At 44.3% G+C, this 14,000-nt stretch overlaps 1 protein-coding gene across 7 annotated transcripts; it reads left to right on the forward strand.

Annotated features, from left to right (window-relative positions):
- Positions 1–348: 348 nt before the first annotated feature.
- Positions 349–12,037, forward strand: LOC5510930 (synaptic vesicle 2-related protein). Of its 7 annotated transcripts, XM_048726913.1 has the most exons (14): positions 349–1,002; positions 1,615–1,712; positions 2,069–2,167; positions 2,328–2,399; positions 4,358–4,469; positions 4,611–4,623; positions 4,737–4,800; positions 5,212–5,337; positions 5,825–5,956; positions 8,399–8,488; positions 9,104–9,215; positions 10,642–10,673; positions 10,972–11,061; positions 11,923–12,037. In XM_048726913.1, exons 1-11 carry the CDS (start codon positions 948–950, stop codon positions 9,107–9,109), a joined length of 867 nt encoding a protein of 288 aa, XP_048582870.1. In that variant the 5' UTR covers positions 349–947; the 3' UTR covers positions 9,110–9,215; positions 10,642–10,673; positions 10,972–11,061; positions 11,923–12,037. The 7 variants fall into 7 exon arrangements, with proteins under 7 accessions (XP_048582870.1, XP_048582872.1, XP_048582871.1 ...); XM_048726915.1 differs by lacking the exons at positions 10,642–10,673; positions 10,972–11,061; positions 11,923–12,037 and adding an exon at positions 10,592–10,616; XM_048726914.1 differs by lacking the exons at positions 10,642–10,673; positions 10,972–11,061; positions 11,923–12,037 and adding an exon at positions 10,589–10,613.
- Positions 12,038–14,000: the final 1,963 nt, after the last annotated feature.

A 14,000-nucleotide genomic window follows, 5' to 3' on the forward strand; every position in this document is an offset into this window, starting at 1 on the left:
CGCCAAATGCAAATGCATGTAAAAGAAGATAAAACAATGAAACAATTCATTTGCAAGCATATTCTTTAAATACTGCTCAATACGACGTTTGAACTTAGCCATAGACATAATTTTCACGGGCTAGTGATATCAACGCATTGAATGTGTTTCTGATGATACCCAATATCACCGCCCCCTTGGCTACTATAGACGGTTAGCTTTTCTAGAGAAGAATAGGACTATCGATGCGTAATAAAGAAAGCGAAAAAATCACATTTAGTAAAAACTGCGCTCTCCATTCGGCGAAATTTATCGCGGTCTTCCTCAAGATAATAATTTCAAAGCTGCGAGATAGACTGGCAAGCCATTGATGGAGGTAGGTAATAATGATAAAGGTTATTGGTGATATTATTCGTTATTGAACTTGCTCAAGTTAAGGTTCTTGGCTTGCTGTAATCTCATTCTAAGCTTAGACCCGTGCAATAACCGCCCCTGGACGACGACAGCAAAGAAAAATAAATTTAGATAGAAAGAGAATTTAATAAACTCACTTGAAAAAGTATACATTTCAGCCGAAGCCGATGTTTTGGTCTGTAGACTCACTTGAACTTTGTTTGCTAATGGTTGCAAAAGGGTGTCTGGGTCTCTTATAATCAAAAAGAGGAACCCCACAAAGTAGAGCTCAGATAACGCAAATGAACTCTAGCCAGCTAGCTGAAATCTTTGTTCGAAAAACCGAATTCAAACTAAGATATTTTAATAACATTCAGACCCCTGAAGGGGAGAGAAGACATACGTCAGTCTGTCTTCTCCACATCATTGACATCAGAACATAATTAGTTGCTAAGAAATGAATGCTTAAAAAGACAGAATATACAATTTCCTGCATTCTCGATCTACCAGTACGCTGGGAATGGTATGATTCGGACGAGTGCCCTTGATGATTGACAAATGATGACTGATGAAAGATGATGAAGATGTTCGAGCTTGCGGAAGAAAAGCGCTATGGGACGGATGACAGAGGTAAAATCTGCTTATTTCATACATAACAGACATAACAGCCCGACGTAACAAATTGATTAAAATTGATAATCAAAAGGCCATTGTTAAGATATATTTTGATACTAAATGGTTAATTATCATCCGCAATTGTTAACTCTCTCTCTCTCTCTCTCTCTCTCTCTCTCTCTCTCTCTCTCTCTCTCTCTCTCTCTCTCTCTCTCTCTCTCTCTCTCTCTCTCTCTCTTTATACTCCCTACTATCTCAATATTATGTATTGAACTAATATAATAATATAATAATAATTTATTTAGCACATTGGTATCAATTATGATCAATTAATGCCGATTATTAATTTTATCAATTATTCGCGTCAAAATGAAATAACTAGACAGATGAGGGCATTGAAGAGATGATAAAAGTAATACATAAAAATATAAGAGAGCTGATACTAATGTAGGTGATGTAGCATATATATCCTTTCTGTATAAGGTATCACGTCTGTACACTCCAGCATCCCCCCCCCCCCCCGAAACAAACCAGGGTTTGAGGAAGGATTGAGTTAACTGTGACCCTCATTCCATCCATAATTTCATTTTTGCAAAGACCATCAACTTATGTCACGTGACATTACAGGGAAGACATCACCCACCTTCACGGTTTCAGACGCCGTAGAGTCCGCCGGCTACGGATGGTATCAACTACGCCTGGGCATCATCAGCTCATTTCAAAGGGTACAGAAATTCCACACCTGTAGCAGGCCTAGAAATGGTGGTAGTGGTGGTGGTGGTGGGGGGGGGGGGGGGGGGGGGGGTGAGAGGAACGATACAGAAACATAGAAACATATTTTTTTTGGAAATACTGAGGGGGGTGGAGGGAGCCCCTGCTACGGCACTGAATGCATGTTAAGCAAAGTTGCCTAGTCAGATTGACTTTATAAAGTCAGACAGGCCGGTGGCGTAGTGACTTAAAAATGAACGACATTTCACTCTTAGCACGACGTTAATCATCTTAAAGTCGGTTGCGTAAAATATATTTTTCTTTGCATAGGGTTTCATAAAGAATCTTAAAGTATTTCTGTTATCGTCAGGTTGCGGACGCCATGGAAATCACCATGCTATCCATATTAGTGCCTTACGTCAAATGCGAGTGGGATTTGTCCATAGTACAGGTTGCCATGATCACCACGGTGAGTTGCTATGGTTACTAGGTGAAGACGTCAGGTCACGTGTCGTTTGATGTTAATAGCCAATGAGAGCTTGCGATACGTCACGTGCTGATTGGAAACAAGGGTGCATTTTTAGTTTTATGACAACAGACATAAAGATCTGACGTGCTTTTTCTCCAAGGTTGTGTTTATCATGTTCCTCGTTGGGTCCCCAACCCTGGGTTGGATGGGAGACAACTTCGGGAGAAAGCCGGTAAGAGAGCAATAGCACTTTGACACGCTAGGCAGAGAGTTGCAGAAAGGGATGCGTGCAGGCAGGTAGGGTAAATACGAACACAAGCACCAGGCGAACACGCAGGAAGAACACGCGTGCAAACACGTAAGAAGGCACGCATGGCGGGAGCACAAGAAGGCAGGCACTCACACACGCAGGTACATACGCAGGAAGGACATGCGCGCAAACACGGACACACGCATGAAGGCATGCATGGCGGGAGCACAAGAAGGCAGGCACGCACATACGCAGGTACATACACAGGAAGAGCACGCGCGCAAACACGCACGCACGCAAGAAGGCACGCATGGCGGGATCACAAGAAGGCGGGCACGCACATACGCAGAAACATACACAGGAAGAGCACGCGCGCAGGCACGCACGCACGCAAGAAGGCGCGCATGGCGGGAGCACATTAAGGCAGGCACGCACACACGCAGGTACATACACAGGAAGGACACGCGCGCAAACACGGACGCACCCAAGAAGACACGCATGGCGGGAGCACAAGAAGGCAGGCACGCACACACACAGGTACATACACAGGAAGAGCACGCACGCAAACACGTACGCACGCAAGAAGGCACGCATGTCGGGAGCACAATGAGGCCGGGGTGCACACAAGCAAGCAAACATGCCGGAAGAGCCCGCATTCACGCACGCAGATAGGCATGCAAGCCTGCGGATAGACATGTAAGCACCCGCACGTATGTCACACACGCAGACATATGCACGCACAGAAGGCACGTAGGGCGGTAACACACGCAGGCATGCACGCACACAAGGCACGTAGGGCGGTAACACACGCAGACATGCACGCACACAAGGCACGTAGGGCGGTAACACACGCAGACATGCACGCACAGAAGGCACGTAGGGCGGTAACACACGCAGACATGCACGCACGCAAGGCACGTAGGGCGGTAACACACACAGACATATGCACGCACACAATGCACGTAGGGCGGTAACACACGCAGACATGCACGCACAGAAGGCACGTAGGGCGGTAACACACGCAGACATGCACGCACAGAAGGCACGTAGGGCGGTAACACACGCAGACATGCACGCACACAAGGCACGTAGGGCGGTAACACACGCAGACATGCACGCACAGAAGGCACGTAATGCGGACACACACAGACATATAATCGACACAAGGCACGTAGGGCGGTAACACACGCAGACATGCACGCACAGAAGGCACGTAATGCGGACACACACAGACATATAATCGACACAAGGCACGTAGGGCGGTAACACACGCAGACATGCACGCACAGAAGGCACGTAGGGCGGTAACACACGCAGACATGCACGCACACAAGGCACGTAGGGCGGTAACACACGCAGACATGCACGCACAGAAGGCACGTAGGGCGGTAACACACGCAGACATGCACGCACAGAAGGCACGTAGGGCGGTAACACACGCAGACATGCACGCACAGAAGGCACGTAGGGCGGTAACACACGCAGACATGCGCGCACACAAGGCACGTAGGGCGGTAACACACGCAGACATGCACGCACACAAGGCACGTAGGCGGTAACACACGCAGACATGCACGCACGCAAGGCACGTAGGCGGTAACACACGCAGACATGCACGCACGCAAGGCACGTAGGGCGGTAACACACACAGACATATGCACGCACACAATGCACGTAGGCGGTAACACACGCAGACATGCACGCACACAAGGCACGTAGGGCGGGTACACACGCAAACATGCACGCACGCAAGGCACGTAGGGCGGGTACACACGCAGACATGCACGCACACAAGGCACGTAAGCGGTAACACACGCAGACATGCACGCACGCAAGGCACGTAGGGCGGTAACACACGCAGACATGCACGCACACAATGCAAGTGGACACCTGAATGTTTGCAGCTCTTGTACAAGTGTTAAAAAATAATGTGTTTCCAGATGTTAATAGTGAGTAGTGTGGCCGTGGCGTACGCTGGTCTTCTGAGTGCGTTCTCACCTTCATATCCCTGGTTACTGTTCTTGAGAGGGATCGTCGGCTTTGGACTTGGGGGTATCGGACTGAAGTAAGGATTACAAAATAAAGAGGAAACAAACAAACATTTGCAGCAATTCTCACATTAAACACTCTAATTCAGGCGTAATAACCCAAATAACTACCGTAATTGCTCGATCGTCGGCTTTGGACTTGGGGGCAAATGTTTAAAGTAAGGAAAACAAATTCAACCACTAGCATATGAAAATGATGTCCTTTTTGTAGAATAAAACATTAGACAAAATGAGACCATTTCCTTTACATTTTAATTTTTTTCTTTTATAGCGCTGCTTTGCTAGTTGAATATTCTCCTATCAAGCATCGAGGAGCAACTGTTATGTCTCTAGGGGTAAAAACGTTTAAGGATTCACATGTGCTCATTTGTCGGGCTGGTTTATTGTGAATATGTATATTCGGCATCGGCCCACCTTTCCAAAATCTGACGCCATTCGATATATATTTTTTGGTGTCGTACCCGATTGTACTTTCTATATCGATGGGGGGGGGGGGGGGGGGTCAGTCGTAGAGATCATATGGAAAAAGCATAATATTTGAAGATTTCTTTGTAAGAAATAACTAACTTGGTTGTCAGGGAGGGGGGGGGGGGGTGTAATTTCGCCTTGAGGGCGTTCAACTCGGCACAATTGATAACACACAAACTGGCGGGTTAGCCAGTTTCTGTAATGGAAATTCCGTCACACAACTTGCGACGCCGATACCACTACATTTGTCATGTGTTTCGTTTGTTTCCTTTGCATAGGTTGCCTGGGCGATAGGCTCCTTCATGACGTCATTGGTTGGAATGGTGTTCGTGCCGTGGCTGGGATGGCGGTCATTCGTCGTTGCCATCACCTTTCCGCTAGTCGTATTTCTCATTCTTAGTAAGGTAACGAACCTTTCATTTTTAGAAATCCATGAAGAATGTCCATGAGGAATGTCTATCAACCACTCCTTTGTTCTTGTTTATATAATTGAAGATAAAATGGCTTTTTCGCAAGGAAACTTCAAAATAACAATCTACGAATGAAGTCTGATATGTTGTTGACGATATTTGATTAAAAAAAATCTTGCTCACCCGCTTGAATTAGCCGAGGGTAATGGATTCTTTTTGTGTGACTCAGCATTTAGCGGGAGCATAAAATCGCGGCGTGGATTGACTTTCTTTTTAATAAAATTATAGAGATACAAATGCTTTTATGCTTATCACTAGACTCGAGACTATTTCTATTTATAAAATTTACTCGTTTTGATAGTTTCAAATAAGCAAAAAAGCGTGTTCCACCCAAAGTGGTTTACTCTAAGTGGTCTACTTTCGCTTTGAGCATTTGCAAATGGGAAGACTTGAGTGTAGTTGAATTATTTTTCTTTTCCAGTGGATGCAAGAGTCCAGTCACTTTCTCATTGCTTCCGGCGAGAAAGAAGAAGCGCATAAAGTTCTACAAGAGATGGCGCGAATACAAAAAGCTGAGCTACCAATTGGCGAGCTGCAAGGACTTTCACATGAAGTAAGCCACTTTTCTTATCTAAACTCGCCTAGCGTGCCGTAGGCTTTACAAGCACGTATCCTGGAATGGCTCGAAAGGGGTGTTGGGGGGTGGGACCTTCATACCTGTCAACTCTCCCGCATTAGGCGGGAGTCTCAAGATTTTGGACCCCTTCTCCCGCACTAAGCACCAAATCTCCCGATTTTTTAACGCTTCCGAAAAATTATTCTATAGAAAATCGTCATTTTGCCTATTTTCTATTAAAATATTTAAAACAATAATTCCATTGCGTAGCGCAATTTTGATTTGTTCGTGAGAGCTTTCAATACGGCAAACGCCTGCCAGATAAAACCTACCCCTCCTCCCAAAAAAAGAATATACCCCACCCCTCCCCCAAAGAATTCTCAAGCCTTGAGATTTTTGGAGGTTGACAGGTAGGGACCTTTTATAAGACGGAGTACAACCCAAGAAAAAAAGGGAGGACCAGAGTTCGTCAGGCTATTTAAAACTCAAGCATCAATCAATCTTGTTTCGAAAGCTCGGTTTTCTTGCTCGCTCGGCCAATCCCTTTTATAAGGACAGTACATACAATATTAGAAAGTCCGCTTAAATTCTTTTCTGTCGCCCTAGAACTGTGTACGCCGATAATTTTCTAGTAAACTTGCAGAATGTCGTGTTTACAGCGATTTTGCAGGTCGCCTTTTTTAAGAGGCCCAGGCCCTGGCGCTTTTAGAACTTCACAGGTTTCCCGCACACTATCCCCAGGCTCTTTTAGACCATGATGTGAAAAGTCTGAAATATAGCGGTGATTCTTTGATAGTAAATCTTCATGTCGGTCAAGGGGCACCTCTGTGCCGACCCGTCCTATGCGCCTGTGGATATAAATGACATGTGTGTTATGTAATATGTTTCAGGTTGCACTAGGAAGGGTAGGCGACCTATTAACTCCCGAATACCGATTGACGACACTGTTGTTAGGCTTCTCGTGGTATGTTTCATCAAATCAAGGGAAAGGGTGGGAGGGAGGGGGGGGGGCTGAAACACTTATTCTTTATATACTTATTCAATCATAACTATGATGCAACAGTTTATTCAATCATAACTATGATGCAACAGTTTAGCTTTATTCAAGGATGTGTGGATATAAAGTCACATGTTTCGTCTGTTCAGGCATAGCCAGTAGAGTAACTATGGTTCAGAGGGTATCGTGTTTGCATATACATAACGCGAGTGCGACGTTGTTCGCGGCTCTATGGTTGGCAAACTAGCGAGCGCTCAGGATTTAAGCGGTAAAATAACAAACAAAAAACAACTTATTTAGCGCTTACAAAAAGCTAGAAAGTTTTTTTTGTCAGAAAGGGGTTGTTTTCACAAATATTTTTGTGTTTAGTTTTCCTTGAATTTTCCACCCAAAAGTCACGTGAACGCTTAGCGCAACTCTATGCTTAAATGCTTTTTCATGTCCAAGTCGAGGCGCTTATACGAGGGAGGCGCTTATTTTGACATCAGTTTTATCTCTAGAAGATAAGAGAGCTTTTTTACAACGAGGGAATAAAAATACTCTCAGAAACTTAATAGAACAAGCTTACAACACAACGATAAATATTCTGGTGGTTAGTACTGTCAACTTTGGTACTTTCGTTTAATCGAACAGCACCTCGTCTTTAGAGTCTATAAAATGCAACGCATGCAATGCTTCCCTAAGGCGCTTATTCTGGCAAAAGTTAAAGCCAGGCTTCTCTTCCAGGTTCTTCGTCATTGCTAGTTACTATGGCTTGGTACTTCTCACTACACAGATCATGACGAGCGGCTCGCATTGCCCAGGTAGTGTCAAGTTTAAGACGAAGCTATACACAATGTAGGATCAAGGAGGTTAAGAAAATCAGTTGCCTGTTATGGCCGATGCTAAACGGCAAGGGCGTAGCCAGGGCTGGCCTAGGTCCCTCATATTCGGTCCAAAAAAGCTAGCAGGGGGTGGGGCACTGGGGGCATGTGTCCCCCTCCAATATTGAAAAAAACCCCACACTATTAGGGGTGTGGCTCTGCCCCCCCCCCCCCCCAAATATTTTCTTATTGTTTCTGTATTGCGCCCCCTCCCAAGTCCCACGCGGAATAAACATGGTTCAGCTCACTAAGGGAGTGTTTCTTAATACACCTAGGGGGGGGGAGGAGGGGGGGGGGGGGAGGAGTGAAGATTTTTACTCAAGACACCGTATAATCGTAAAATTTCAGAGCCCCCCTTTCATTGTAAAATTTTGTTTTTCGTTTGCCCCCCCCCCCCCTTATAGAACCTTAATATTTTCTTTCTTTATCCCTATATATCCCTTATACCTATTTTTTCGGAGCCCCCCTCAATATCTTTCCTCCCCCCCTCGGTGTATTTAATGTACACTCCTTAAACTGATATCAATTACATAGTATAAAACGATTGAGTATATATATTTTGATAAACTTGTTGCCTAGCGCTCGTCCGTCAGGATACCTGTGCTTGTAGATTGCTTTCGACAAACGATTTCACGACGTTGCTCTGGACAACATCGGCAGAGCTACCTGGTAAGGATGTAAGATTGGTCTCTAAAGCTTTATACGCCCTCTGTATAATTAACCCCGACTACGTTGATGATGAGGCACTCGCGTTCTCCGGTCTTGAATCCTTGTCTGATTGTCGTTCTATGGCGTGCCATAAATTAATCAGCATGGCCCGTGACGGTTTCCTCTAGCCTTGTCGCCAGGGTCTTCTGGGTAATTTTCAATATGGCATCTTGCTTCGTCAGCCATATTGAAAATTACCCAGAAGACCCTGGGAACGAGGTTGCCGCGGCACACGAGTGTCTCATAAACGTTTTGATGCCCCAATGGTATCAACCATTACAAGATTACAATAATGTCACGCACACATGACGTAAAGAGGGATCAAGGCATTGTCACCACACGTGTAGTAAGAAGGATCACGGTAATTTCACGCACACGTTCCATAAGGAGGATCACGGTAATGTCACGCACCGGTTTTGTTACATATACAGATCTGTTACATACACATTTGTGTAAATATGTTCAGTGTACTTCTGACCCTCCTGAGATTTATTGTATACTACATAAAAAGCTGATTATCATTATTTTATTATCTGTCTGTCTGTCTGGTCTGCCCTGATATTATTATATCTTCAGCCATGATTCTGACGCTGGCTATGGCTGACAAAGTAGGACGAAAAACGCTGTTGACGACTTACTTTGTTATCGCTTCCATTTGCTATTGTTTTCTGTTCATCTGTGCTGGAAGGTAGGCTAACAGGGATGGCATGTACTACACCCTACTACAATCATCTTCGCTATAACCGTGATTATCCTCTCCCATTCTTATTTTCATCTTCTCTCCCCCCTCATTTTCCTCTTTTCTCCCCCCTGATCCTCTCCCCCTCCTCATTTTCATCTTCTCTCCCCCCTCATTTTCCTCTTTTCTCCCCCCTGATCCTCTCCCCCTCCTCATTTTCATCTTCTCTCCCCCTCCTCATTTTTCTCTTTTCTCCCCCCTGATCCTCTCCCCCTCCTCTTTTTCCATTTCTCTCCCCCTCCTATTTTTCCTCTTCTCTTCCCCTCCTTTTTTTCCTTTTCTCTTCCCCCTGATCCTCTCCCCCTCCTCTTTTTCCATTTCTCTCCCCCTCCTATTTTTCCTCTTCTCTTCCCCTCCTATTTTTTCTCTTCTCTTCCCCCTGATCCTCTCCCCCTCCTCTTTTTCCTCTTCTCTCCCCCTCCTTTTTTTCCATTTATCTCCCCCTCCTATTTTTCCTCTTCCCTTCCCCCTGATCCTCTCCCCCTCCTCTTTTTCCTCTTCTCTTCCTCCTGACTTCTTGTTCCTTCTCTTTCTCTTCCTCCTCTCACCTCACTTCTAACATCTTAACCAACCCCTCTTTCTTGTCCTTCCTCCTCTTCTCTTTTTCTCGATCTCTCTACCCTCGTCTCCTTTTTCTGTTCCTTTTCCCATTTTTATCTCTACCACCCCTTCCTATCTTTTTTCTCTACCTCCTTCGCTACCTCTTTATTTCCATCCCCTTCCTTCTACACCTCTTTCTCTTTAATCTTTACGACCACTTTCTTTTTCTGTTCCCTTCTTCATCCTTCTCTTCCTTTTCCACCACCTCTTTTTTTCCTCTTCCCCTTTCTTCCCTCTTCCTTCTCCACCTTCTTCTTTTTTACCCCGTTCAACTTCTCTAACCCTTGCTCATCCTCCTCTACCTTCCCTCTTCCTCCTTACTACTTCTTTCTTTTTCTCTTCCCCTTCTACTTCCCTTTCTCTATCTCTTCCTTACCATCATCTTCCTTCTTAAACCCCACTCCCTTCCACCTTTACCATCTCTTTCTTTCCTTCCCCCACCTCCCTTTTTTCATCCTTACTCAAGATTCATTTAAAAAGTCCTTTTATCTGTTACAAATTAATATTCAGTTCGGTTACAGTTTCATAACATTTTATGTTTTATGTAATTGTACCTGCAATTTTTATTACTACGCTTTGTTTGGGTTATTTGTCTTCTAATATAGAATAATATTAATACACATTTGATCATATTTAAAGAACATCCATTGCGCAATATAATTGCAATTAGCCTATTTCACTTCCTTTCTCCCTTCTTCAGCTAACCTACTCTTTTTGTATAGTAGAGTTTTCCTGGCGTTCAACTTGTTTATTATTCGTGGCCTTCTATTGGCAGGCAATGAAGTTCTTATCTGTTATACGAGCGAGGTTGGTATTCTTGGACTTGTCAGCCACACTTTTTTTCACTTAAAATTGGAAGGCACAATGCGTTAAAATCTCGAAATATCCATCTAAATACAAAGTTTGATACTTTAACTACCAAATTAAATCAAACATATCACATTAGCTTCCGCAAGTCAGCCGAAATGGATGCTTTTTTTTCACAAATAGCAATGACCTATACAAACTAACGGTCGAAAATTAAGAACAAATCAAAAGTGTCGCTCTCTTACGGATTTGCATCTCGCCCTCTGTCTCTACAGCCTGCTTTCTTTTAACATTACAGATCTACCCAACTGCTTTCCGTGCTACTGGTTTAGGGCTCATGAACGGGATTGGCCGTATAGGGGGAGTCATCGCACCCTTAATCTCACAGGTTGGTAAATGTGCTGCATGTTTCACGCTAGTTTGAGCTTAGACTCTGGCCAGGATGACTGCGTAAGGGGCTAAGGCCTCGCTTGCAACAAACCGTTCTGATTTGGTTAAGGTTTCTACATAAGGCGGTTCCACAGTAAACGTTGGGTCGAGCTTTTCATTAATTTCGTGCGCAATAAACGGCGAGCTAACGTGGCGGTATCCGCCAACCCTTTCTAGAGCGGCACGATGATAACACGACACAGAATCACAAGCGCAAGAAAATCAAGCAAGTTGTGTTCTCTTGCGTTTCCCCTTTGCGCTTGCGTTCCAGTGAGAATTGGAAAACTACGTACGATGCGTTTGCTCTTAAGCCCGGTGCACACGGTGAGGAAAATTTCACGTGTGCACTTTGCTAACTGCCTCGCGAGGCCAAAAACTCACAATACGTCGATCGAGCGAAATTACGTCTTGCGAGCAACTGAGGCAAAAAAAGCTCACCTGTTGAGGTGATCTTTGGGCTCGCAAGGCAGTGAGCAAAGTTAATGCGTGGAATTTTCCTCACCGTGTGCGCGGAGCTTTACGTCCAAGTGAGAACCATCCTTTAAAGGAATCTTTAAATACTATGCGGCTTTTTCCATATTATAACTGCCCCCCCCCCTTCCCCCTCAGTCAATCCTGTGTACGCGCCTGATTAAGACCCCGGTTTGGAGTCTCAGTGGAAAGTACTATGGCCTAGTTTTAATGCCGTTCTTTTTATGTGCCGTTGCAAATGTAGATGCATTCAATGAAGATGAAACAATCAACTGTCATTTGCCTATGTATTTGCATTTGGAACGGTACTGAAAAAAATCCGGCGTCTATGTCTCTTTATTCCTATTAGGTTTTAGCGGACAGTTCAATGAATGCAGCCATTGGTGTACTATTATTATTCACCGCCTTGTGTACCGTGACTTGCTACTTCCTACCGATAGAAACCAGACAGCGAGAGCTACAGGTAAGGGGCACAAACGAGGTGTGGCGCGTGTGTGTAGGGGGGAGAGATTTCCTTGTGTCTATCAATAGTAACCAGGTATTTTGCACAAACCGTACACGGCATGGCATACCACGGCATGTCCATAGCAGGGAAAGTGGCACTTAGGAACTGTGCCCGAAATATTTCTAAAATTTACACAATTTCCCAACCCTCTCCTCAACCTAGCTTATATGTTTTTCGGCGGTTATTCTGCCTTCAATCACATCTTGATACCGTTGTTGGGGATTTTGTCAAGATAATTTGGAGTTCTTAGATGCCTGTGGTTTAGGCTAGAGAACTCTGGCCGAGTTTTGGGCTTATTACAGGCAATCAGGAAAATCCACATTTGATTGTTGACATCACCGTTTTCTGGCAAAAAATAAACTTTTTCTTGCCCCCCACCCCTCCCCCCACTTTCTCTTTCGATGTCCGTATTAGGCCCTGTTTTATAAAAAAATGTATATGATTAAAAAAAGGACACAAACTAATTCATCTCCTTCTATATCTTTTATAAAATTGTGCTCACGCTATACCCCTTTAAGAAATCAGTCACTCTGTTATAAGCCAGATACTCCCATACAACAGTCGTTTGATGTCGTGAACCGGCTTTGCGACTATGCGTGTAGTCCACATGTAAGCATGGGTAACATCACTGAAGCGCTGGCTGCATATATTGGCCACCGCTACACCGCGTCTAGTCTGAAGCGGTGGCTAATACATGCAGCTAGGCGCTTCAGTGATTTTTACCCATCGTTGGGGGCTTGTCGCAAAGTCGCGAAGCCGGTTGACCACTACCTTTTGTCAAAAAATTGTATAGAGTGAGGACCACTGAGGTAGTTGAAATAAAACACGGTTGGCTAGTAGAGTGACTAACACTTTTCTATTGTATTATTGATTCAAGGATGAATGACTAATCATCTAAAACTCATGCTGGTATTCACAAGACTCGAAATTCTTCAAGGCACGTAGCACAGACACAAAGACATGTATTTGGAGCTATAAAATACCAATATAATTGCTCATTCCAGCGATTAATAAAATATAAAAAAAAAAACTGTTTGAAAATCTGTTTTTAGGTCAGGCATCAGCTTTAGATCAGGGATCAAAATAATGTGATGGGAAATTGATGGTTTTCAAAATATTGGGATCACAGCAAGTTTCGGGATCCAATAGGATTTATTAGGGTCACGACCTCATTCAACTTTGACATCACAGGGGCTGAAACGGGAAGGGGCAGGTAGGAAAAGGGGGCGAGTGGTTTATCTTTTAGGGTAAAACACTATTCCAGCAGCTATCCCTTATGAAGTCTCAGCCTGCCTGATGATTCTATCCAATAACGACTAGACGAGACTAGATTTTCAGCACTAAAAAGTAGCCGGAAAATAGATGTGTCAACAGTTTACTTCCGACAAGAGACAAACGAATCTATTAGAATGCCAGGCGCGTTCACAGGGCGGTGCGCAGGGTGCGCGCGCACCCTTCCGCGCACTCCCCCCCCACTTGGGCGCCCAAAAAGTGGTTTATTTCTTGTTAACAAATGTCGATCACCCACTACTTTGTTTATCATTGAAAATACAGCGGTTTATTCGCAAGGGAAATTCAGAATATAAATCTACGAGTGAAGTCTGATATATGTCATTGACAATATTTGATTGAAAATATATTGGTTACTTGTTTGAATTAGACGATGGTTAAATGGATGCTTGTGTGACTCGCTATTGAGCGGGAGCACAACACGGCGACGTGATTGGCCTCCTTTAAAGCCGCATTATCACCAGCTTACCTCCGGAGGTCCGACGGAAACCTCAACCGTCAAAAGAATCTATTAGAATCCGAGATATTAAACAGGCCATCCGCTCTAAATTATCAGTCACATTCTCAAAGAAACTTCCAATAGACACACTGCTTTCAATATTTTGAAATATTTTTCGCGTTTTCCGTTAAAA

The sequence above is a fragment of the Nematostella vectensis genome, chromosome 4 (genome assembly GCF_932526225.1).
Source record: "Nematostella vectensis chromosome 4, jaNemVect1.1, whole genome shotgun sequence".
In the NCBI taxonomy this organism is placed as follows: Eukaryota; Metazoa; Cnidaria; class Anthozoa; order Actiniaria; family Edwardsiidae; genus Nematostella; species Nematostella vectensis.